Below are 27,823 nucleotides of genomic sequence, written 5' to 3'. Positions count from 1 at the left end.
GTCATGGCCAAATGGGCTGATCAATGGCAAATAAAATTCAGTCTGGATAAATGTGAGGTGTTGCACTTGGGTCAGATAAACAAGGCAGGGGTATATAAGATAAATGGTAAGACTTTGGGAGGCACCGAGGCTCGGAGAAACCTTGATGTGCCTGTCGAAAGTCCTATAAGGGCAGGCACTTTAAAATGGTTAAGAAGACGTTTGGAATATTTACCTTTACGAGCTGAGGCATAAAGTTTTAAAGTAGACAGATTATTGCTGGAACTGTGAAAAAGTTGGTTACATAACAGTTAAAGTATTGCTTGCAATTCAGAAATCCATATTGCAGGAGGGATGCAAACGCATTGGCGAGGGAGCAGAGGAAATTTATCAGGATGTTGCCCGGGCTGGAGAGTTTTAATTATGAAGAGAAATTGAATATACTGGAGTTATTTTCCTCAGAGTAGAGAAAACAGGGGATGGGGGAATGGGGGAATGGGGGAGCAGGCAGTTGGTGGGGTGAGGGGTACATGATTGAGATGTATAAAATTATGAGAGGCATTGATGCGCTAGACAGGAAGAAACATTCTCCGTTGATGAGCCATTGTCAACGTCGGCGACCAGGGGTCATAGTTTCAAGATTAGGGGCAGGAAGTCTAGAGGGGATGTAAGGAATTTCTTTTTCACCCACAGGGTGGTGGGAATCTGGAATTCAGCATCTGTAAGGGTGGTACAGCCAGAAACCCTCATAGCATTGAAGATGTATTTAGATCTGCACTTGCAATGCCAAGGCATACAAAGCTATGGGCCAAGGCCCCGAAAATGGAACTAGGATATTTAGGTGGTTATTTTTGACCTATGCCATTTCAGGCCAAAGGCCCTTTCTGAGCGTTGTAGACCTCTATGACTCTATGCTATATATAAGAACCCCACCTGATCACAGTTCATTCAGCGTGTATCACATGATGAAAGGTCCAATACTTCCCATAATCAGTCATCCTTCCAAATCATATTTAATCTTGTTTTACACTAGTTTCTGATATGTTTTGTTGTAATTATCTTTTTTTAGGCTGATGTAACTTCCACATTACATCAACATTGTTATATCTTAATTATTTCAACACATGATGTAATTATCAGAGGTCAGCTGGAACTATGCTTGTCATAGAACAACTGTGGACAGTATTTTAATTTCATCAATGTCCCTTTCTCTGTGAGTCATAGATTTTGTCTATTAAAATACATTAATTGTGGATTGGTTTTAAAACTGGTGAATTCCATGTTTAGGCCATCGGGCTGTAGGCTTCCTTGGCAGAATGAGGCAGTTGCAGGTGGTGTCATTGTGACAATGGAGGAGGCCCAGGATGGACATGTCACCCAGGGAGTGGGAGGGGGAGTTAAAATGGTTGGCAACCAGAGGGTGTTGTCATTTGTTGTGTACTGAGCACAGACGCTGTAGGAAATGGTCTCTGAATCTATGCTTGGTCTCAGCAATGTAGTGGAGGCCACATTGGGAGCAGTGGATACAATAGACCAAGTTGGCGGATGTGTAGGTGAACCTCCGTCTGATATGAAAAATTTGTTTTGTGCCATGAATGGAGGTGAGAGGAGAGATACAGGGGCAGGTGTAGTATTTCCTATGGTTGCAGGGAAAGGTGCTGGGTGTGATGGAGTTAGTGGGGAGTGTAGAGTTGACACGAGAGTTGCAGAGAGAGGCAGATAGGGGTCAGGAGGGAAACATGTCTTTGGTTGTGGGGTGGGATTATAGGCGGCAGAAGTGGCAGAAAATGATACACTGGATGCGGAGGTTGGTGGGGTGATATGTGAGGACAAAGGGGATTCTGTCTTTATTTTTGTTGGGGAGAAGGGATGTGAGAACAGAAGTGGAGAAATGCAAAAGATGCAGTTGAGAGCATTTTCATTCAATGGAGGGGGCAAGTTATGGTCCTTGAAAAAGAGGACATCTGGGATGTGCGGGAGTAGAACACCCATCTTCTGAGCACTCATGGCGGAGGCAGATGAATTGGGAGTAGGGGATCACATTTTTGCAGGAGGGTGGGCGAGAGGAGGTGTAGTCCAGGTAGCTGTGGGAGTTGGTGGGCTTGAAATAGTCAGTTAAGAGGCAGTCACCATCTCACCTCCCCAGCCCCACCCTCTCTATTTATTTCTCAGCTCCCTTTCCCCTCCCCATTTCTGAAGAAGGGTCCCGACCCAAAACGTCAACTTTTCTGCTCATCTGATGCTGCCTGGCCTGCTGTGTTCCTTTAGCTCCATACTGTGTTGTCTTTAAGATCCAAGAATGTTATGGAAAGAGATTCAATTGTGGCTTACAGAAAGGATATTAAATCCAGGCATCTGTCTGCCCTCTCGGATGGACACAAGAGATTCCAAGACACTACTTTGAAGAAGAATACTGTTTTACTTGCCAATATTTATTCCTCAACCAACATCATAAAAAAAAATCTGATCATTAACATATTACTGTTGTGCAAAATTTGACTGCATGTTTCCTACATTATAATATGATGATTCTTAAGTATTTAATTGATTGTAAATGTATTTTTCTGACTGATGGTCATGAAAGGTACTATGGAAGTGAAAGCCTTTATTGATCAATTGCTGATATGCATATTAACTGCATTTACTCCATATGACCATAAAATGTAGGACAGAAGTAGGCCAGTTACCCCATCAAGTCTCTAATACCATTTAGTTAGATCATTACTAATCTGATTATCTTCAACTCCACTTTCCTGCTGTTTCCCTATTACTCTTGATTCCTTTACTGATTAAAAATCTGTCTATATCAGCCTTGAATACACTGAACAATCCAACCTCAAAAACCCTGTGCAGTTAAAAAAGTCTTCTAAGTTTCATTGACTTTAATACGTTTACTTAATTGTAGAAGTCTTGGATCTAAAATTTTGATTTGCTTAGGCTTTTGGTGGAGAGAATTCCCGGCTTTGACTATTCTCTGCACAACATTTGTAAATTTTCTGTAAATTTATGATATGTATTTGCTTTAATTAATAGGCTACTAGGATCCAAATCAAACTTTGACTGTTAACAAAAATGGAATAACTTCAACGAAAAATTGGGTAAGTAGACTAAAAGATATGGTTGTAAATAATCAGTGACAAAACATTTAAAAACAACTTCAAAATGTTAAACGAAAATCTATTCCATTGAAAACAAAACTCAATGAGAAAGATCCATCTATGATTTCCCAATAAGGTTAAGGATAATATTAGATAGTTAAAAAGGCATATGATGTTGAAAAGGATGGTAATAAGTCTTGGGGTTGGGAATGTTATAAAAGCAGAAAAAAACCCCCAAAAAAATTAATAGAAAAGGAAGAACTAGAATATGAGAATATTGAAGAAAATATAAACTAGTTAGGAATATCAAAGTCGAGTGAAAGAGCTTTTAAAGGGGAAGAAAAATGAAGGCAGTAGCCTAAAGTAAGCATTTGTCGCTTAGAAGCAGAATCAAGATAGATTATCATGGGGTTTGAAAAAACGACAAAGACATGGAATAAATATTTTCTGTCTGTCTTCATAAGTTGCATACCAGAGAAAGGGGGTAATCTAGGGGCTGAATAAGAGTAAGGTAATCATTATCAGAAGAGAAAAATTACTGAAGAAACTCATCAGACTAAAATCAAAATGCCTGTGACTGATTGCTCACATCCTACATTTTGAAAACAAATAGCTAGAGAGATAATGGATGCTCTGGCAATGATTTTCCAAAATTCCCAAGTCTCTGGAGTAGTCCTAGTGGTATAATTAAGAAAGTCTTAACAATGCATCTTTAAAAAGCATTGTTTGATTTAAATAAGTTTAAGAAAAAGAGCACTATGTATCAGAAGCAGTTCTGAGGAAGGGTCACCAGAGCAGAAACATTAACTCTGATTTCTGTTCACAGATGCTGCCGGACCTGCTGAGCTTCTCCAGCAAATTCTGTTATCGTTTCTAACTTACAGCATCTGCGTTCTTTTGGATTTTTTTTAAGGACTGCAAATGTTGGAAATCAGAAACACAAACAGAAGAAATGCTAACTGTGCTCTCTCCACAGATGCTGCCATACCTACTGAGTTTTCCCAGCAACTTCTGTTTATGTTTGAGAATAAGCCAACTGGTTTTATAAAAGAAAAATAATGTTTTACTGACTTATTACTTTTTGAGAATGTAAGTATATGGGGACCAGTTCATGTAGTATATTTGAATTTCCATATGGCATTCAATGAGGTGTCCCATAAAAAGATAATGTACAAGAGCTCATAGAGATAGGTGTTACATATTAAAATGTCTTGCTTAATTGTGCCAGGCTTTAGTGAGACCACATATTTCCGAGTCAGAATGGTGAGTGGCTTGGAGGGGAACTTGTAAGTAATGGTGTTCCTATGTATCTGCTGTCCTTTTACTTCTAGACAGAACTGATCTTGGGTCTGGAAGGTGTCGTCTAAATAATGCTTAACAATGTAGAGATTGAATGGTTGTTTCTCCTGGTTGGGGAGTCCAGAGCAAGAGGACACAATTTCAGAGGAAAGAGTGGACTGTTTAGGATTTAGATAAGGACAAATGTCTTTATTCAAATGGTTATGAATCTTTGGAATCCTCTCTCCCAGAGCGTTGTAAATGTACCATCATTGAATATATTTAAGATTCAGATAGATTTCTTTTGCCTCACAGGAAATCAAGGAGTATGAGGGGAAGTTGAAGCTGCAAGATCAGCCGCGAACTTATTGAGTGGCAGAGCAGCTACAGGGGACTACTTGGGCTTCTCCTGCTCCTTATTTTTCATTCTTTCAGGGAATGTGGACATCACCACCCAGGTCAGCATTCATTTATTGCCCATCCCAAATGGCTTTGAAGAAGGCGCTGGTGAACCACTTTCTTGAATTGCTGCAGTCCACGATCTGTAGGCACATCTAAAGTTAGCCCAGTAAAAGAGGAGAGATGGTGGTACATTTCCATCTCAGGATGTGGTGTGACTTGGATGGGAACATGCAGGTGGTGGTTTTCCCATGCATCTTCTGCCCTTGTCCTTGCAATTGCTAGAGGTTGGTGGTTAAAATGTGCTGTCAAATGAAGCTTGGTGAGTTACAGAAGTGTATCATGGAGTTGGTACACACTACCACAATTAGGCATCAGTAGTGAGCGAGTGAATGTTAAAAGCGATGGATGGAATACCAATCAAGCGGGCTGCTGTGTGCTGGATGCTTTCAAGCTTCTTGAGTGTTCTAGAGTCTAGCAAGTGGACAGTGTTCCACCACATCCTTACATTTGCCTTTTTGATGGTAGAAAGGCATTGGGAAAACATAGAAACAAAGAAAATAGTAGCAGATGTTGTGCATTCAGTCCTTCAAACCTATTCTACCATTCAATATAATCATTGCTGTTCATCCATCCCAGTATGCTGTTTCCACTTTCCCACATTCCCTTTGATTCCTTTAGCCCTAAGTGCCATGTCTAACTCCTTGAAAACACTTTTTTTGTTTCAACCACTTCCTATGCCAGAGAAATCCACTGGCTCACCACTCCCTGGGTGAAGAAATTTCTTGTTATCTCAGTCCTAAATGAGTAGTTCATATTTTTAGACTATAAGCCCAGCATCTGGAATTCCTGGTCATCAGGAACATCCTCTCTACTGTTTATCATCTCTAGTTGTGTTTGAATTTTATAGGGTTTCTATGAAATCCAGCTCCCCCCACCATTTTTCTAAACTTCTGTGAATATTGTCTTTGTTCATGCATGAGGTCTTCAATCCTGGCAATCCGTCAGGTAAGCCTTTGTTGAACTTCCTCCATAGCCAGAACATCCTTCTTCAGATAAGGAGACCAAAGTTACACACAGTGCACCAGATGTGGTCTTACTAAGGCCCTGTACAATTGCAACAAGATATCCATGCTCTTGTATTTGAATCCTCTTGCAATGAAGACCAACATACCATCGATGCTGCCTACCACACGTGCATGCTTACTTTCAGTGACTGGTGTACAAGGACGTCCAAGTCTTCATTGATATCCCCTTTTGCCAATGCATTGCCATTCAGATATCAGTCTGCTTCCCTGGTTTTACTACCATGGTGTACAACCTCACACTTGTCTATATTATACTTCACTTGCCACATATTTATCCACTCACTCAACTTGTCCAAATCACACTGAAACATCTTGGTGTCCTTCTCACAGCCCACCCTCCCACCCAGCTATGTGTAGTCTACAAACTTGGAGATTTTACATTTAGTTCCCTCATTTAAATCATTAATATATGGTGTTAATAGCTGGGAACCAAGCATAGATTCCTATAGTATCAGACTTGGCATTGCGTGCTGTTTGGAAAAAAGATCCTTTTTTCCCTACTCTTTCCCCCCCCCCCCCCCCACCGCGGCGTGTTGTAAAGCAGGACCACCAAAGTGGGTCTGACACAAGCAGTTAATGTGAATAAAAATGAGCTCCTGTGTGTCACTTGAGGCTTCCCACGGCTGTCTCCCCCGTCAACTTCCCCCCCCCCACCAAAACACACACACAGGCACACACGCCACGCACCCCCGTTTCCAAAACTGGCCAAAACATCAGACAGTTTGTTACCCACACTTAAAACATTGAGAGCTTCCCCAATTTCAGAAATAAGCGATTCCCACCAGACTGCCATTCACTGCAACCAGCATTGCCCACGACTCAAGATTATGCACCAAATCCCTGCATTTGGCATACATATATGCTTTTTTTTGTCCAATGCACCAACAGTTGGATGAGCATTTGACTAAACACTGTGCGATGAGTCACTGTTTCTAACTTGATGTCGTGATAGATGTCACGGTGGGAGTAGAATGCAGCTCTACGCCCGAAACGTCAACTTTCCTGCTCCTCTGATGTCGCCTGGCCTGCTGTGCTCCTCCAGCTCCACACTGTGTTATCTATTATTTGCAACATATTTGCCCAAGCCTGGATGTGATCCAGGTTTTCCTGCATGTGGACATCCAGTCTGCTTCCTTCTTGGAGGCTAAATGTTGTGCAGTCACACATCACTTCTTTTGATTTTATGACCACCTATTTAATGTTCTTAAAGTTCTGACGGTGAACCCCAGCAAAATCTAGACCCAATTTAAAGCAAATGACAGATGGCCCCAGCGTTCAATGTGCCTGGTTGCGTATTTTTTTGCGCAGTATCACAGGCTCCATGTGATGTCCAGCTCGATATCCCATCAGCGCGGGAAAGGCAAGGGCGGGCATCATTTCAGTCACGCACTGAGAGTGTGTTCTGGGGAAAGCAAAACAGGCTCAGCTTTTCGTGGCAAGATCCTTAAAAGTGTCTTTTCTACTTTGGTTTGCATTAGCACAAGGCCAGTCCACTGGGTTAAAGGCTTATTCTGAACAGAAAACACGCTTTGTAAAAATGTGTCACGTCGGATTCAGCTTTTGATTATTTGAGCGTTAGATGTCCGATATGTGCAGCTACTTCCTCAAGACCTCCCATCCCCATTTGTGTAATGTTTAAATGCTTCTCAACACGCAAATAAGGTTGTTTCCTTCCTGCCAACCGTGAGAATGGCCAAAGTTCCGACAGGAAAATCAAGCACATGAGGAAACACACAACAAAACGTGTCCATTACCTCTTCAAATCGAATTTACATTCTACTCCCACCGTGACATCTATCACGACATCAAGTTAGAAACAGTGACTCATCGCACAGCGTTTAGTCAAATGCTCATCCAACTGTTGGTGCATTGGACAAAAAAAAGCATATATGTATGCCAAATGCAGGGATTTGGTGCATAATCTTGAGTCGTGGGCAATGCTAGTTGCAGTGAATGGCAGTCTGGTGGGAATCGCTTATTTCTGGAATTGGGGAAGCTCTCAATGTTTTAAGTGTGGGTAACAAACTGTCTGATGTTTTGGCCAGTTTTGGAAACGGGGGTGCGTGGCGTGTGTGCCTGTGTGTGTGTTTTGGTGGGGGGGGGAAGTTGACGGGGGAGACAGCCGTGGGAAGCCTCAAGTGACATACAGGAGCTCATTTTTATTCACATTAACTGCTTGTGTCAGACCCACTTTGGTGGTCCTGCTTTACAACACGCCGCGGTGGGGGGGGAGGGAGGGGGTTGATGATGGTTAGGAATTGGGGCGGAAGGGGAGCCGGACTGGTGGGTAGGGGTGGTAAATCAGAATAATGCCTCTGGTGTATCTCCCCCCCCCCGCCGCCGCTTATGAAACGGTTCTATTTTGATTTATTCAACGAGAAAGCTATAAAATATTCCTGTAATAATGGCCGCTGTTTTCTGTGAATTGAGAATATAATTGCCTAGCAATACCAACCTTCAGAACAGCTAAGCGATTTCCGCAGTTTGTAACGTTTCCAAGCTGGCTGACTAATTTGAAATTAATTCATACTGAGAGAAATAGCAAACTGGCCGTGGACAGGACCACAGTCCAGATTCTGGAAGGCAATTTGTCTGCCAAGATTCCTGTCGACGTCACTAGGGTGTAACATTTCCGAGGCGAGTTCACGGGAGTGGTATAAAAGCATGGGCCACCGAATACAAAGTAGAAATGACCGGAGTGTAGTCTATCTGAATTGTACTGGATACATTATTCACGGCCTGAGATTTGTTAATACCATCGGTGATTTGTGAAATTTGTGCTGGTTTACCAGAGCTGACCTGAAGGGCACAACTTTAGTGAAGTCGGGCAGTGTTGGTACTGGACATAGAGAGGGCTTCACACTGGAGCTGTGTGTGTGACAACATTGGGCTGACATAGAGAACCGATACATTTTTAACCTTTGGAGGAAAGCCGTCTTCATTGACTGAAGCGTTCATCATAACAGCGTTGAACAGGAACGCGGCACTTGCTTCACTTCAAGATGTCTTTCGTTTTAATAGCATTTGTGCTCTATAATCAGATTGAAAATATAGCTACAGCGCGTAAGTAATATTCGATTTTACACATTCTACAAATTCTAAAAACCATGGCAATTGTAAAGAGAAAGAAGAAATGTAGTTTCTTCTGGTGTATTGCAAATCGACTGTCTTGTCTTCCGGCGCTTTTACCAAATGTTTAACCAACTGTTCTTTATTGAAAAGATCCATTCTGATTCATACCAGTTACAGAGAACTGATTGCCTCATCCTTAGCGGGATGCCCCCGCGGTTTCCCGCGAACCATCACTTGATGGAAGTGAAGGCTCTCAGTGTTAGAGGTGTGAGTATCCTCCTCCTGGAAAAGGGACCAGTTAGCGACATGATGGTCGACCAGCTTTGGAATGACGAACGAGCTACTCTGGGGAAAGACAGTAGCTTTATTTAAAGAAAAATCTGTTAGTGGATTGTATCGAAAAAAGGTAACGGTTATAATAACGATGAAATAAACGAGTGCAGTAGGTGCCCTTCATCTCCCAGTAATCCATTCTGAATTCTGAATTAAATTTTCTCAGCGGTTGTGCGCGAACAGAGACAAATCCCACATCTTGCGCGACGTTACTGGTGCAGTACCTGAGCTAAAACAAACCACTCCTGGTTATTGCGGAGCAACGAAAGGACAGTGGGTGTGATTTTGAAAATAACGTCAGACAGTGCAGTGATTCAGGTCTGCTGTTCTCGAATTCCCTGGTGGGGAACCCATAGCACCTTCTCTCGACTCTCATCACCTCCAGGTTCGCTGTCTACGTTTTTAAAAGGTCGTGCGTTGATTTGAGATTCCAGTAGAGGCAGTACTTCCAGGTTTTTTTTCTCTCCTGACTGTTTTAATCAATCATAGACAACAAGGTGTCGAGCTGGATGAACTCAGCGGACCAAGCAGCATCACAGGAGCAGGAAAGCTGACGTTTCGGGCCTAGAATCTTCTTCAGAAGGCTTCTGGTTAGAGTTAGGGTCATTTCTGAAGAAGGGTCTACGCCCGAAAAGTCAGCCTTCCGGCTCCTCTGATGCTGCTTGGCCTGCTGTGTTCATCCAACTGTACACCTTGTTACTTCAGATTCTCCAGCATCTGCAGTTACTACTATCTCTGTTTTAATCAACCCCTTGCGCTGTGAATTGTGACATCGCGAATGGAACACAGTCGCCCGGTTTTTGGGGAAGGTGGACAGCTACATTGGTTTGCACACGGAGCTCCGACGTTCTGAAAGTGAGATTGCAGATAAAGCGGAGCTCACACCCTTGTAATTCGACAGTGTGGCAGATGAACTAATAATTCCTAATATCTAACACGAGCAATTGCTCACTTATAATTGCTTAATAGTGGGATTATTTTCGGTTAAGTACGCTATTTGTATCAGAAATTTAAGATAGACTTCACCAGTTGACGTTTCTAATGTAACGTAGAAACGAAATCAAAATACTCCAGTTGCTGGAAATCTGAAATGAAGACAGAAATGGAACAGACATGATGCCAGACTTGTTGAGTATTTTCACTTTTTTTAACTTGTCAGTAACATTACTGACCGAACAGACTATAGATTGGATGTAATTAGACATGTTCGCATTAAACCACAAACCTTCCGCATGGAGATTCCAGAGGGATTTGATGGGGGTTGGGGGTGGCCGCAGTTTTTGTTGCACTGTGGGTGGGTTGAAGAAGCGGCGCGGTTCTGCCCCGCACTACGGCTGGAGATGCTCAATAGCACGTCCTCACTCTGTCTTCACAGTCGTTTCAAACCCAACCTACCGCAGCTCCTTTTGTAGCTGTTGAACGCTCCGGCGCAGCTCAGGTAGTCCACATTGAGAGAACGCTCAGTGCATGACCCAAGGCGCGAAGTGGGTTGGAAATGGAATGAATGCAAGATTATCAGTTGACCCAGGTCATATTCGCATCAAACTAAAGTCTAAAAAGCAACAACCAATCATGATTTCAGCAGCTCTGTGACACCAATAAGCTGCATGCTTTATTAAGTGACAGTTTGAGTTGTAATACCTTTGTAGAATAATAATGTACAGGATTCATCAGTAATGTATAAAGTTTAAACTCCTCACAAACAAAAAATAGCACTTCAACACAGCGATCAATTCAGAATATGAAATCAGCAAATGTCTTTATCTTCAGCGCATCTTCCCGAATGATTTTATTTGGTTCAGACATGACAAGGAAGGAGGAGATGGGAAGCCATGGTATGGTATTAATACAATGGGACCAGTAATTCCAAAAATCCCCGCCAATGTTTAATTTCAGTTACGAGGAAAAATTCAACAAGTTGGAACTTTTTGAAGGGAAGGGCTGAGAGAAGATCTGATAGAACATTTGGAAATCATATACATGAAGACGAAATGCTTGGAGGGACATAGGCCGAGCGTAGACAAGTGGGACTAATTTAGTTTGGGTTTACGGCCAGAATGGACCGGTCCGTTTCCGGGCTTTATCGCTCTAAGAGCGGTTGGATAGTATAGATAAGGAGAAGCTGTTCCTTCTAGTAAAAGCTTCAAGAACTAGAGGGTGTAGATTTGAGAATTTAATGTGAGGAAGAACATTTTCACGCAGAGGGCGGTGGGAATCTGGAACTCACTGTTTGTAAGGGTGGTGCAGGCAGAAACCCTCATAACATTGAAATATCTAGATGCCAAGGCATTAAAGGCTATGGGCCAAGTGCTAGAAAATGAGATTAGAATAGTTAGGAGGGTGATTTTGACAGGTTCAGACTGTCAAAGGGCATTTTCCTGTGTTGTAAATCTCTGCGACTCTACCTTTTAAAGTGATTTGCAAAAGAGGCAAATGTGAACTGAGAAAAATCTGCCTGGATGTGTGTGGAATTGAATTCAATTTACGCATTCAAGATGGTATCGGATGATTGTTTGGATGTAAATAATTTGCAAGGTTAGGGAGAAGAAGCAAGAGATTGGGAGTAGGCAAAAAAACAAAAACGGCCATGCTGGAAATCTGAAGCAAAAACTGTTTTTGTTTGGAAAATCTCAGCAGGTCCGACAGCATTTGTGGAGAAAAATCAGAATTAACATTTCGGGTTCAGTGGCCCTTCTTTAGAACAGGCTCACTGAATCTGAAACATTAACTCAGATTTCTCGCCACAGATGCTGCCAGACCTGTTGAGATTTTCCAGCAATTTCTGTCTATGCCTCAGATTGGAGGTAACTGCATGTTGCTTGTTTGAAGTGCCAGTGCAGACACGATGGGCCGAACAGCCTCTTTCAGCACCTACTAATCCTGTCATTCTTCTGTAGAATGTGTTAATCCTAATCGCATCCATTTTATACTATTTTGTATGGAGTATTATAACTAAGTGGAACTGCGTTGAATGAATGAACAACCTGGTAAGTTGAATAAGTAGAATGTTGGCATTTTGTGATGATTTAAACGGGGTGACTGTTACTGTAACGTATTTTCTGTATGTTGGTTCAGTATCTCAGCGCAGGGGTCTAGGGGACAGTATGAACATGTAATTTCAAGCGCAGAACATATTTATGCTGCAGTGATGAAATTGGAAAATAAAACACTGAGCTCAGTATATTTCGACGTGTTTATAAAATTTACCACTGTTTAGAATGTATCCGTGTCTGCAGGAATCTGATTTGTGTTGCTTCTGTTGTGAATTGATCTAGCAGTGTGAAATGGTTCCCTCAAGAGGGCCTGTGAGGGCCGTTTTTCTTCCAATAACTTGGGCAACAAGTGCAAATGTGGTTGTAATAACCGCTCTGAGAAATGAAGCCAGGTCGGATACTAAGCAGTGGAACACAGAATTAAAGAACGATTGTTCAAAGACAATAACTGCCTTACATTAAAGAAGGCATTTTTATTTCTATCGCAATGCGATTGTGATCACATAATTCAATACCACAACTGGAGAATATAGCAAATGCTGATTATAAAAGAGGAAACTACATTTTTCATATACATATTTGACATTTTTGGCTGTAAGATTGTCCTCCACAACCGAATATCTTAAATCACTTCTTGAGATTGTCAGTCAGCTAAAAACAAGTCTAGCTGGCCAGTGATAATTTGAAAGCTCCGTTTTAATAAGTCATCACTCAGCTTTTAAATTCCAGTACTACAAAGAGAACCCGAACAGTATTCAAATAATAGCTCCAAGATTTTAATTTCTGTAACATTTTTTGCTATGGTGGTACTTGTACAATTCATTTTAAAATGTGTAATGTCATAATGAACTTTAACAAAAGGAAGAGAAACCTTACTTTGGAACCAGGAAATACGGAGCCACAGCTTCCATTCTGAAGCACATTCACAGCGGGAGCATTGTTTAGTTGTCTGAGAGCAAAATCTTAGTAAATTAATGGGTGATTGATCAACACAGTCACCACAATAATGCAACACACTTTTACTCTTCTTCGGTTCCATTGTAGTAGTCAAGAGGAGCCAGGCAAAACGGATTAAGGCAAACAATTGGTTCCATGCTGATTACACAACAAATAAGTTAATTTAAAATTGACTTTCTTAATATTTACTCAAGAGTTTAGTCATTTTCCTTTCAGCATTTCACTGCATGCTAGATGCCTCACTCAAAGAATAGTGTGTGACAGTCTCCAAAATTTGTATGTCCTTTTTTTTGCTTTGTCATACATAGAACTGCAGCATGTTGTTAGAACTTATCAATATTTACCCTAAATTAGAGGTGACTGCATTTAAAAAACTTCACACTATGTAAAGGGGCCTTTTTACATCAATGTATATCATTGCTTTCCACTTCTGATTGTTCTAAGAATTTAGGTCTTTCTAATATACCTCCTCAGTAGTTCAGAAGGATTAATTTTATTCCATTGCAAAGCTTTGAGCTAAAGCTACATGGGTGCTTAGAGAATTAGCTACCATAATGTATCTTAATACTTATTTGCATATGTTTGGTGGTATGGTCTAAATGAGTACATACCTATTGGCCATTTAGATTTTGCAGGCTTAGATGCAAATGGAGACTCCTGTTTTTTATATATCGGCTTTAGAGCTCTGATAGCTTTTCACCTTTATCAGTTCTGAAGGATTTATATTTGACAATACATGGGAGAATGCATGAGTAAATGGCTAATGAGCCTTGAAATATATGCAGAAGGGCAACTGTGCAAAACCATTGCTGCATGATTGATAACTTTATTGCAAGCTAAAGGCTATTTAGATCTTAAAGGTCAGGGGCTCTGTACACATCATGATTTGTTAAAGTGAATTAAATTTGTCTTCTTTATTACTCTTTAATGTGATTTAGAGTACATTGATTGACAAAAATGTCAGTAAATCACAGAGATCACACATTTTGTAAAATTATGTGATTTTTTAAATTGAAATCAGTTATTTTTACTTACACATGTTTAAACAAGGCAGTAATAACTAAAGTGTACTGAATAATTTCAAATTTTCTCATAGGACACTTACATTCTTTCTTCCATACAAATTTTCACCCGTTATCAGTGTGATTATAGTTTTTAGATTATAGTTTTTAGTAAAATTGAGGCCGTTCTGAAGATTTGAAAGATAACTCATATGCAACAATTCACTATATGATTAAATGATTACATTCCAACCTGATTAGTACATTCTCAGAAGTGCATGCCTTACTACAGTTAGTTCAGAATTTGACAGAAAAGGTAATAATATGCATTGATACCATATTTATGAAAATGTAGGCAGGAAAATTTCAGATTGTGTGGCTATCTTTCTGTAGTTTGGGATTACAATGTAGAATATTTTAGACCCAGTAGCTTTATAGAGAATTGTTTCTTTTTAAGATAATTAAGATAGTTTGATCATTTTCCAGGCAATATTTTTAAAAATAGTAGATTTCCAGAAGAATAAATGTTTAGTTATATAATTTGCCATCCTCTGAAGTTATATACAATTAAATAATATTAGCTATAATTCTAGAGACGGCTGCCTAACTTTACAACATGCCACCCTCTCAAATGATGCGGCACATGTCGGGACTCCCTGCACCAATCTTCTCTACCATTTTCATTTAGAGAGGGCTTTTGTAATTTTTGCAAGTGTGCCGAAGGGCTTACATGAATAATAAAGAGTTAATATGCCTGTGAATGTTTCTTTAAAAGAGGGTGTGATATTGGAATCTATTTATTTGTCTTCGGCATTTTTCTGTTTATCTCAGCAGTCTTTTATGTCACTATCACAAAAAGTAATCCCAGTCGGGTGTAGGTCATTGCAGTGTAGGCTCATGATGGTCACTTGGTGACAAACAAGTTGATAAATTACAACATATTTTCAAGCAGTGACGCTTTTAAGAGGCTTGCTAAAGAATAAGGAAGGTAGAATTTATCCTGTTGGAGATATTGACAAAAGAACTATCATTTCTAATGCTACTAATTATACAGCTAAGCTGATTTATAAATTTGACCAAATAGTTTACACACATTAATGTATGTAGGATATGGATTCTATTTTTAAAAAAACACGCTTTTAGAACTCTTCCGTCACTGTTACATGTTTATGCTCACATATTGCATGAGGAATACATTGATATGCACTAACATTTTTGAACGTGATAGTGCTCTTGGTGCAATAGGATATACATTGTGCTAAATGATTGCTGAGTCAGATATAAACAGTTAACATACAATGGATAATCAATTATGTAATCAAGTATTGTGCTCAATTATTTAAAAGGCTTTTCAAAGTTCTGATTGATTTCTCGCCTTGCTATGATAATAATTTCTTGCCTTGCTATGATAAAGTTTGTTGAAAGCGTAGCATTTCATGTCATTTTATGACATAGATGAATAACTTAATAGTAGACCTAAGTCTGCTTGTTGGAATAATGTTGAGCGTGCTTTCAGGAGTGCTGCTTAAAATGATGATTTATAGTATATACTTAAGTAATACCTACAAAATTTCAGCACACCTTAAATGAGTGAAAATAATTGATACAACATATTTACAGCTCAAAAAGCATGCACCTCGCATTTTTAAAAGATATGCAAGAAATTTTGATATTTTGGAAGTGGATAGTGGTAACATGAAAGTAGTTGCTGGAAACAGCACATTTTGGAATTTTTTTTCATGAATTATTCTCAGACAATACTGCTTATCAAAGTAAAGATCAGGATATCAGTGCTAGGAAATTGAATTCTTTTACATTGTAAGCTTTCATTGAGGAAAAACAGAATTCATGTTATTGGCTGTGAAATTTGGCTCCTTAATTTCAACAGCATGAGTGTTCTTTGCCTTCAAAATGGTCTTGTGTGGTGCCTGCTGAGATAAACAGAAAAATGCCGAAGACAAATAAATAATAGATGTAATGGCGATGTAAATAGTAATGGTAGAGAAGATTGGTGCAGGGACTCCCAACATGTGCCACATCATTTGAGAGGGTGGCATATTGTAAAGTTAGGCAGCCATCTCTAGAATTATAGCTAATATTATGTTTGGTGATTTCCAGAGTTGTTTAAAGTTACTGAAGACTGCAGGGTCTGATGTAGTATGTGCTGAAAAAAAGTTTTTGACTTCAAGGCTACTGCACAAACCACTGCTCCCAGAAATAGGTGAACTAACCTATATTCCTCTTGTACACAGTATCATAGTGAGTAGGGGCAGAGGCAAGACAAGACAGTACAAGCTATTGGAAGAGGGAGGAGGAGGCCATATTGAAGATATCAGGGTGCAATTCACCAACCTGAACCTCAATTAGGAACAGCAAGTAGAATTTCATCAGTGGTACACAATCAAAAGTAAAGAGCAAAGATCTCAAGTTCTTCATGCTTACTGAGGAAGAACCTCCATGTAGCTGGTGAACAAGGACGACAATCCATTGTTGGCAGCATTTTTGGTAGCGCTATTGTTTAGAACTGCAATCTTGACAAAGTGCATTGGGAATATTCAGTTTTGTTATATAAGACCGGAAGAAATAGGAACCGGGGCAGACTGTTTGGCTGCTTGAGTCTGCTCCGCAATTCGGTAGGATCATGGCTATCCTACATTCCTCACTTTCTTCCCCTTTCTCTGTAACTCTTGATTCCCGTATGGATCAAAAATCTACCTCATCTTTAAATGTGCACAAGGACTCTGCACCCACATCTGTCAGTGGAAAGGACTTCCAAAGACTCTCAGTCCTCTGAGATAGGAAATTCTTCCTCTTCTCAGTCTTAAATTGGTGCCTGTTTTATTCTGAGACATGCCCTCTGGTCTGAGACTCTCCCAAGAGGTGAAACGTCCTCTCTCCATTTACCCTGTCAAGCCCTTAAGAATCTGTAATTCAGTGAGATCACCTTTCATTTTACTAAATGCCAATGAGTACAGTTCCAACTTGTTCAGCTGTTGCTCATAAGACAATTCATGTATACCAGCAATCATCCTCGTGAACCTTCTCTGAATTGCCTTCAATGAAATGATGTCTTTTCTTAACTGCACATAGTACTCCAGGTATGGTCTCACCAGGACCTTGTACAGTTGCAGTAAAACTTTCCTACTCTGATACTCCAACTCCCTTGAAATAAGGGCCAACACTCTATTAGCCTTCCTGATTACTGGCTGCACCTGTGTGCTAGTTTTTGTGTTTCGTGCACAAGTCCCTTTGTGTTGCAGCTTTCTGCGCCTTATTTAAATGTTGTTTTGTACTCCCTTCCAAAATGGACAACTTTACAATTTCCTATTTTATATTTCATTTGCTAACTTAACCTATCAGTATCTCCCTGTAAACTGTGCACCTCATGCAACTTGTCTTTCCAAGTATTTTTGTTTAATCTGCAAATTTCACTACAGACATTCATTTCTTCCCACCAAGTCATTAATATACGTTATAGGTGTTAAAAAGAGTCCCAACACTGATCCCTTTGGAACCTCAATGGTTACAGATCGCCAACCTGAAAACAACCTAATATCCCTACTTGCTGTTTCCTGCCCATTAGCCAATTCTTTATCCATGCCAATTTACTATGTCCAACACCATGGTTCTTATCTTATGACTTGAGCTGATGAGCACTATTGAAATATCCTTATTTGTGGAATGCCTAATTTTTCAACTCCACCTTAAAAAGAGGGCATTAAATTTAAAACAATCTGCTGATGCTTGTGAGAATTGCTAATCTCTTGGTAGTGAGATTGTCAAAGAAGGTTGAGGCAACGTTTGTTGGAAAAATTAACTGATGGTGATTAGCTAAGCCAAAAACTGAAGTAGTTCAAAATACAGCAACAAAGTACTTGTTGCAGTTGTATTTGTAACTGGGCCACCGCTGCAAAACTCTCTAATGCTCTACCTAGTTGCACTTATTTTCTCAGGACATAATTGATTTCCAGATTCCTAAATCAATTAATTAATACAAATATAGAGAAAGTTAGAGTGAAGTAACTGTATTGGAATTTTCAACATTTTTTACACAAACAAGTGTTTCACATTTTCAACTTATTTAAAGTGTAAAATTCTAAGGTCTATCTCATGCACACCACTTTTAAGATTCCAGAAGTGGCTGCCCAATGGATTAGTCTGTGCATATGCTTAATTTTTGTAATTTTTCAAGCAAAATGGCACGACTTGATTGTTACTTTATTTAGTTCAGTCACCAGAGTCATGAAATTATTGTTTATTTTTGTAGATGTGTCAGTTTTGGTTTTGTTTTACCAATCCTATTAACCAAGCTCACTCAGCAGAAAATTACATTATTATTTGGTTGTAAAGTGAACTCTAAAATAATAGAATCCCTTTTTAATTAGGGTTGGGTTTATTTGTAGGTGTATGTATGAGATATGGGTTTGGATTGTGTGATATTTGGTAGAGAGTACTCAAACAGTGCTCTATCTGCTCTGGCATGGCACATAGTTACACTCAATTCAACATTTTAGGAATGGGAACCTTTAACATGTACTGTTGTTAAAAGTTGTAATGATAGTGTAGCCAGTTAAGCAATGCCAATATCTAATAAGATCAACAATTAAAAAATATCTATGTTTGAAATTGTACAGAGTTTCAAAACTTCAGAATTTTCCTGTAAAAATAATACTTTGAGATTCTTCACCGAGTAGAGTAAATGCTTGTGGGTTGGATTTTCATGGAAGAAATGGGAAGTTGAAACAAGGAAACTCTTTAACTCAGTGGCCCCATCTCCTTTAAAAAGGACCTAATCACCATATTTTCATTTTGGGGAACAGGAGTAGGATAGAGTTGGGCCCACCACCTCCACAGGTAGGTGGGAGCAGAGGAGGCTCATTAATCCCCTAAACAGCCCATTGAGACTTTGGCCTAGTTCTACGAAAGTTTGTTAAGCCTCAAAACATTACACCTCACCTATATGCCTTCACGCATCGCAATGCTACTCATGATTCCCATACCTTCTCAATGTCCCTTTGCAGCCCCTTGCTCTCTCAATAGCCACTCATCTAATATCCCCTACGGGCAGACGACCAGAGCAAAATGGCAATGGTGAGAAAAGAATACTTCTCACAAAGTGAGCAAGATCTCACTCATACACACTTGCTAGCAACAAAATCATCATGAGACGAATTTTAAAATGTAAATTTCCTCTCAAGTGGTCTAGCTACTACAAAAACAAACTTTGATTTATTAGTCACATCAAAGACAGCCAATCCTTTAATAATTGCTTAAAGGCATCAATCCAAATGTGAACTCAGCCTTTTGCTAAGTGGTTTTGGAATTTTGGAAACCTAATCAAGCATTCATAATAGGCTCAGGTAAAATAATAACAACCTTTGAGAAATGTCAACAATGAAGTTGAATAAACAATGAAGCCTACGCAATTGCCGGAACAGAAGTGTGATTTTGTTCACTGAGCTAAAATGGATGTCCATTCAATCAATGTAACTCAAAAGCAGGTGTTTTTTTAAACTCAAACTGAATGCTTTTTTATATTTTTAAGGAACTGGGATTTAAATAAGGTCAGGTAATCACACTTTAACTTCCTTCAGATTGTCATTCGTGAGTGGTTATGTCTCCCCCAAAATGTTGAAAACACGCTGTGGTTTAAGGCCCTTGAACTCAGCACTGATTTCTAATGACCGGAAAATTCAGATTTCCAACATGTGTGACTCGCACCTCACTCCCTTTTGCCACAAAAATGGGATCTGCTGGAGTGAAAATGCAGTATCTACCAAATGAGTTGTTCGAATAATTCCTAATTTCTCTTTTTACTCTGCAGTTACGTTTTACTACTATTGACAGTTTTAAACTGAAGATCTGTCAAACAACAGATGAAAATGGATCTTCCTCCCTTTTCTTATTGAACTCTTAATTAAAATCAAATATTCCGTAATATTTTATGTTAGCCTTCTTTACATAAGTGGAACAGCTTTTTTTTGTATACTTTATTTGTCCTTGTATTGTCCCAGTGAATTTATTATCGTGACTTCTATAGCTTCAACATCCCTTCTACAATAAAATTAACTAAACTATCAAAAGTACTTTATCAAGTACTCATTGCTGTATAAACAGAACAGATTATTTGCTTTAAGATAACACGATGTGAAGCTGGATAAACACAGCAGGCCAAGCAGCATCAGAGGAGCAGGAAAGTTTGATGTTTCGGGTTGGGACCCTTCTTCAATTCAGATTATTTGCTTTTGTACTTTTAAGTCCTAACTCATAAAATCTAAAAAGCTAATACCTTTTTGATTACGTTGCCTCACTTTATGCTGGCTTTCTAAGAATTTTGTGCACCATGCTGTATTTTTATATCATCTTCATTGAATTTCCTTTGTTGAGTTTCCTTTGAAACACTCATTTTGTTTCATCTTCCAAAGGCATTGCCACATACTTCTCTGTATTAACTAGCTTCCATCAGCTTCCTACGCATTCTCTAGCCTATCTGTCAGTCTGAGGTCCTTTTAAGTTTTCTTCTTTGTTGTACCTCTTTCACAAATAAATTTGGAAAAATACTCGTCAAATGTTATAGGATACATCTTGAGGTTCAAATGGTTTTGGGTGTAAAGACACATCTGAATTTGTGGAAGCTATTGAAAAGTTGTGTATATGTTTAATTGTTTCAGGCTGGTTGGGTATTTGGTAATTTTCTGCATTGATATTGTAATTTATATAATTATTGAGTTTTAGGAATGGAATAAATTACGGTATGGAGACTTTCAAAAACAGAACTGACTTTGGATTAATGATGTTTAAATTCTTTGATAAGTGATTTATGTTAAGAATGATCTCTGCAAACTGTGATAGATGCCAATTGTTCTGCTGTTTGCAGGTTAGTGACTGCATGGTCTCAGGAAGTACTTCTTCATCTTGAATTTAAAAGAACTGAACAAATTTGGTATTTTCAGAGTAATGCAATCTATTGTCTAAAGGATTAATTCCTGTTGACAGTGTGCTATTTTAAATGTGTTATGTCAATGCAGTATGTGTCACAATGGCATTTCTTTAACTGGCTGAGTAATTGCTGAATATATTGTATTTTAAGGAAGCAAAGCATATAATAAAAATCTGGTAGAGTGTATAATTTCAAGAATGAATAATTAACTTATTAAAAGAAAATCTTTAGAGTGCATTTTGCAAACTTTGTTTTCCACTGACCACACTGAAACATAGAAAACAGAGAACAGAACAGTACAGCATAGTACAGGCTCTTCAGCCCACAAAAATTGTGCTGACCTATTACCCTACTCTAGGATCAAACTAACCTGCATACCCTTCATTTTACTATCACCCATATGCCTATCCAAGAGTTGCTTAAATGTCCCTAATGTATCTGACTCTACTACCACTGCTGGCAGTGCATTCCACGCACCCACCACTCTCTGTGTAAAGAATCTACCTCTGACATCTCACCCATACCTTTCTCCAATCACCGTGAAATTATGCCCCCTCTGATAACCATTTCCACACTGGGAAAAAGCCTCTGGCTATCCATTCTATCTATGCCTCTCATCATCTTGTACATCTCTATCAAGTCACCTCTCGTCCTTCTTCACTCCAATGAGAAAAGCCCTAGCTCCCTCAACCTTTCCTCATAAGACCTGCCCTCTATTCCAGGTAGCATCCTGGTAAATCTCCTCTGCACCCTCTCTAAAGCTTCCACATCCTTCCCATAATGAGGCAACCAGAACCAAACACAATATTGAAGTGTGGTCTAACCAGGGTTTTATAGAGCTGCGGCATAACCTCATGGCTCTTAAACTCAATTCCCCAGCCAATGAAAGCCAACCCACCATACACATTCTTAACAACCCCATCAACTTGGTTGGCAACTTTGAGGGATCTATAGGCATGGACCCCAAGATTCCTCTATTCCTCCACACTGCCAAAAATCCTGCCATTAACCCTGTATTCTGCATTCAAATTTGACCTTCCAAAATGAATCACTTCACACTTTTCTGGGTTGAATTCCATCTGCCACTTCCTTGCCCAGCTGTGCACCCTGCTAATGTCAACCCACAACAGCCCTCCACACTGTCCACAGCTCCACCAACCTTCAAGTCATCAGCAAACTTACTTATCCACCTTCCTACTTCCTCATCCAAGTCATTTATAAAGATCACAAAGTGCAGATGTCCCAGAACAGATCCCTGTGGACTACCTCTGGTCACTGAGCTCCAGGCTGTATACTTTCCATCTATTACCATCCTCTGTCTTCTATTGGACAGCCAATTCTGTATCCAGACAGCCAAATTTCCTTGAATCCCATGCCTCCTTACTTTCTGAATGAGCCTACCATGGGGAATCTTATCAAATGCCTTGCTAAAATCCATATGCACCACATCCACTGCTCTACCTTCATCAATGTGTTTGTCACATGCTCAAAGATTCAATAATGCTTGTGAGCCATGACCTGCCCTCACAAAGCCATGCTGACTATCTCTAATCAAACAATGCTTTTCCAAATAATCATTCATACTGTCTCTCAGAATCCTCTCCAATAATTTGGCCAACACAGAAGTAAGACTGACTGGTCTGTAATTCCCAGGGTCATTCCTATTCCCTATCTACATATTGAGTCAGAAATCCTTCCTGGACACACCTGACAAAATCTGCTCGATCTAAACTGTTTGCACCGAGGTGGTACCAGTATATATTAGGGAAGGTGAAGTCACTCATGACAACAACTGCACCTTTCCAAAATCTGCCTCCCAGTCTATTGCTCAGTATCTCTGTTGCTAATGAGGGGGTCTACAGAAAACTCCAAATAAAGTGACTGGTCCTTTCCTGTTTCTGACTTCCATCCCATACTGACTCAGTCAACAAACCCTCCCCGATGACCTTGCTTTCTGCAGCTGTGATACTATCCCTGATTATCAATGCCACCCTCTCCCGCCCACATCTTTTACCTCCCTCCCTACTTCTTTTGAAACATCTAAACCCCGGAACATCTGACAACAGTTCTTGCCCGTGTTATCCAAGTCTCCGTAATGGCAACAACATTGTAGCTTATTAGTTGGTACAGTAGTAATGTTTTCTGATTTGTTCAAAGGTGAGATAGGGACCTGAAGCCTAAATAATCAGATTGTTCAAATGTAAATGTCAAGGCCAATATCTATAAGACCAAATATAAAATTACAAAATATTACTCTCTGCTGATTACACATCTTGTCAATTAAGGATCATGGAGAAAAGGGAGTCAGATACAGATGAATCCAACTCAGTTTTTGTCATGATTAAAGAGTTGATGCAATAAATAGTTCCAGAATAACCTTCTGTTTAAAAAAAACTGTTTTGATCTACTTTGGCCTACCTGTAATGGTGATTTTAATCGTATTTGCTTGTTTTTTTTGGAAAAAGGAATAGTTCCTCATGAAACCTTTTCTGACCTGGAGCCAGAATCCACCCTCGTATCTAGCTCTCCCAAGTTTGTGTGTGTAGGGTGGGGGGAGGTTGTGGTGGTAATAGCACAATGTATCTCAATTCTATATTGCTGCCTTTGTGGTCAGCATTTTTTTAACAATCAGATTGAATTTAACAGCAATTATTGTGGCCTTGTTGCATATTCATTTACAATTTAGGACAAGCATTAGATAGTGATTCTTGTGTTCCTTTGCACATAAAATGATCAAGAAATGTGATGGGTACAAGGACTAGTGGCTGATGCCAGGATACAACTAGATACTGTGTGGAGAAGAGGCAGGATTATTATTTTGAAATATTGATACTCCAGATGGATGGGCAAATGAGCAAATCAGACAGGTGAAATCAAAAGGCCCGTTCTTTGAAAATTAACTTTGAGAAATTTCTTACTAGTATGTTCTTGCGGAAGCTATTTCACTGTAAAGATGACATAATTTCACTAATTCAGCCCATCCTAATTCAATGATGTTGAAATACAGATTGATTTTCATTAAATATTTTCATTATATTTTTAGTGGCTTTGTTTTGGAAGTTTAGTTGAATTGAGTATTAAATAATTTGGGGTATATTTTCATCTTCACTGTCTTGTGGAATGAGTCAACTCCCTATTGTGGAACACAGCTTACTTTCGCACTGTATATTTTAATGGAAAAAAAACTTAGCAGGTTCTATTATAGTTCATTTGTTGTATCAATTTATCACACAGGTGATGGTGAAAATTTCATGCTTATTGTTTATTTTGAGGAGTAAAATGAAGAGAACATGCAGCTATGAATTTGAGTTTGATTATTATGTTAATCCTGCTCCTCTGATGCTGTGTGGCCTGCTGTGTTCATCCAGCTCTAAACTTTATTATCTCTTGTGCTAAACAGGTGCTTTGTTTCACCAGCTGATTTGTGCTGTAACTGTGCGAAATGACTAACGTAATTTAGCAAGGATTGTTCTCTGGGAATTACAAATCAAACATCTAGAAATCTGAAGGCTAAAAGGCTATGTTGTTCTAAATAAGCAGCTGTGGCGTTCTGATTAATGACGACTTGGAATACTGTTGATTGTACTACTTACAAAAAACACGCTCTGTGTGCTTGACTGCATGATTTTCAGCTTGAAAAGCATCTTCCGTTCATGTCAGTAAACAATTAAAATACAATGCAAACTATGAATAGGAAAATGTTATAACTATTTGAATTTCGGAAACATTTGATATTTTTAAGTGTGTGTTGTGGTCTTAATTTAGTTACCAAATTTCCACTTTTGGAAAAGAAGAAGTATCAGTCAATATCACAATACCATTTAAATTAAACATATATGTTATATCGTTTACTCCTTATATCACAGCGTTTCTTGGTAGGCAAGACATTCTGTGTTCTGATAAATTGATGGCATGAGTGGTATTCAATTTATTGCAGCACATATCATAAAAATGCTTTTTATTTAAATCCCTTTGAAAGTTAATGTGCATGAATTGAGAGACAAGACAGGAGAAAAAAATGTCCAAATAAGATCAGCTAGTGCACTATTTTAAATAATGTTCCCATATTTCAAATGATATATCTTTAATGGTTGTCGTAGATACAAAGGTACCTACAGAAGGGATAGAGTTCACATGACAATGGTGAGGCAGCCAATACATGTAGCAGATTGGCGTTTCTCCAAACATTCCTCTTTTCATAATTTTGAAAAGTAAATTTCTATGTACTATCATTTACAGTTATAAATGATGCAAATTACCCAAAAAACATGGTTACAAAAAATTATCATTCATTCGCAAAATGGTGTGTTAACTTTAGTCAATTTCACTTGCATCAATCTCTGTGCATGCATTGCCTTTAAATTGTATTAGTTTCCTAATGGTACACATGCATGTTGTCATTGGCTATTCATCTAGTATCTACTTATTTGTAGAATGATGTTTCTTTTCTGGAGACTTTTATTCCCTTGGCAAATTGCTGTGGTAACATTTACTGATCTATTTCTGTTGCTTGGAAACAGTGGATGTCTGGGATAGATGGTTGTATTGTGCTCTAAACAGATGGTGAGAGCCCACATTCCTGATCAGCCACTTGAAGTGGAAGTACAGCTTTCCTCGTTTCATTTACACGTTTATCATAAAGATGACAACTGCTCCACACATCTCAAGTTACTTTGTATGATGATTCTTGTTGAGAGCACTGTTCATTTGCACACTGGCTGTCTGGTGTTTAGCACTCATAATAATGAGTTAGTTTTATTAAAGACATGTTTGACTTTCTTTCATTTCCCTTTGATTTTGTCATCAACCCTATTGTATATTCTCACTACAGTAGCTTCTTTTGCTGGTGGAAATGCTGTTGGCTGTGCCATGATTTTTGTCTTTGGACTGAACTATTTTCAATGCCTTCATAGGGTGTATTTTTCCACTCAAGCATCGTCTCAGCTAGATTAATTTAATTTTAAAAAATCCCTTTCATGATTTTCAGTGCTGCCTCAACTTTTTCAATTTACTGGAGATAATGTGGAGAAGATGTCTGGCGTTGAATTTCCTAATCCTTTATCAAGGGGCTGAATTCTTCACTCGTGAATTGAGGGTCATACTCACTAATCAGGATGTCTGTGATGTCATCAGGATTGAAGCATGTTTCCAGGCATCTGTGCAAGTGAAATAACATCTTTGCAACCTTTGGAACAGATGAAAGTAATTTGGCAATCCTTTGAAGTGGCTTGTGTTCAGACTCCCCCGTCACTTCATCTCTCCCAAACAAATAATGATTAAAAGCTCACAGGCAAAGACAGTGGTCAGGCATACCTTTTCTTTCTGAGAATGGTTTCATTCTGTTTGCATTAACACCTTGCATGTAAATACAATTGATGGTACTTGCAGTTGAAGAATTGCTGCCATTAGATTATTTTACAAAGTAATCTCAGGAACCTCAAGGTACAGGTCAATTATTGTTTGTTGACCCAGTGTTAGGAGAGTCTACCCTAGAAAGGATTCCGAGATAGCACTCTAACTCTACAAGGATTCATAGATATTTATACATTGTAAATCATGCAGACAGTACATTGCTTGCATTCTGAAATGCTTTGTTTTAGACAAACACCTTGTTTTTCACACATTCCAAAGTGGCAAGGCTCCTGTTATCCCTGGTCTCACCACTTCCTATCACACCAAGCGCCATCCTATCTCCTTTCCAAAGCCTGTGCTTCATTTCCTTCCCTGACTAAACTTTATTGGTTTGTCTTTCTCGACATGGTGTGGGGTCATCCTCACATTTCATTTCCAAATAAGGCCTCAAGGTTAATGCTAGTTCAACCATATTGTATTTTCACAAATCTTTGCTGCATCTGTGCATGTTTTAACTGACTTTTAGATGAAAATGTGTCTTCAATGACTTCTATGATTATCGCTTATGAAGTTAGCTAAAACTCTCTACCTTATTAAAATCCCAGCTGGGACTTCGTGTGGATTTACAAATTAACTCATGTCAAATCCAATTTCTCTCCAAACACTCGAAACCTGTCTCTGTAAAATCACACTGCAAGGTTACTTTATAATTAACATTGTAATACTTCAGCAATGGTATCATTGTCACTCATTGTTTGCTTCTTGTTCTGTGCTGCAATACTGCACATCCTTAGTGGCTAGCTTTGTATAGAGATTCACACGCTATGACAAATTAGACAAGAACTTTACTAAATAGTTATAGAGTTATATGGCATGCAAGCAGACCCTTTAGTTCAAACATGCCAATCACAATCCCAAACTAAACTAGTCCGGCCTGCCTGCACTTGGCTGATATCTCTCCAAACATTTCTTATTTATATACTTATGTAAATGTCCTTTAAACATTGTAACTGTACCCATATCCAACACTTCCTCTACAAGTTTATTCCACACACAAACCACTGTCTGTGTAAAAAAAATCTCCCTCATGTCTTCTGTAAAACTTTGGCCCTCTCACCTTAAAAATATGTCCCTAGTCTTGAAATCCTTCACCCTTTGGAAAAGACACCTGCCATTTGCTTTATCTGTACCCCTCATGATTTTATAAACCTCCATAAGGTCACCTTTCAACCTCCTATGCTCCAGGGAAAAAATGTCCCATCCTATGCAGCACATCTCCATAAGCCAAATCCTCCATTTTCAGCAATATCCTGGTAAATCTCTTCTAAACTCT

The 27,823-nt window shown here is 39.1% G+C and overlaps 1 protein-coding gene across 5 annotated transcripts in view; it reads left to right on the top strand.

The window, feature by feature from the left end:
- The first annotated feature begins 7,783 nt into the window (after window positions 1-7,783).
- flt1 (fms related receptor tyrosine kinase 1) overlaps window positions 7,784-27,823 on the top strand; it is a 190,996-nt gene continuing 170,956 nt past the window's right edge. For 3 of the 5 annotated variants that reach the window (XR_007247729.1, XM_048532604.2, XM_048532602.2), the window contains exon 1: window positions 8,490-8,905. Coding sequence is in view for 2 of the 5 variants with exons in the window: in XM_048532604.2 (XP_048388561.1) it covers window positions 8,845-8,905 (61 nt within the window). In the remaining 3 variants the exon portion in view is untranslated. Of the gene's footprint in view, window positions 7,856-8,489; window positions 8,906-9,455; window positions 9,633-27,823 lie in introns of those variants that run through there. The other 2 variants (XM_059646689.1, XM_048532603.2) reach the window with 2 other exon arrangements.

This window comes from Stegostoma tigrinum, chromosome 6 (assembly GCF_030684315.1).
Source record: "Stegostoma tigrinum isolate sSteTig4 chromosome 6, sSteTig4.hap1, whole genome shotgun sequence".
NCBI classification, from domain to species: Eukaryota; Metazoa; Chordata; class Chondrichthyes; order Orectolobiformes; family Stegostomatidae; genus Stegostoma; species Stegostoma tigrinum.
The sequence above is the reverse complement of the archived record's forward strand: the minus strand, read 5'-3'. Positions and strand labels throughout refer to the sequence as shown.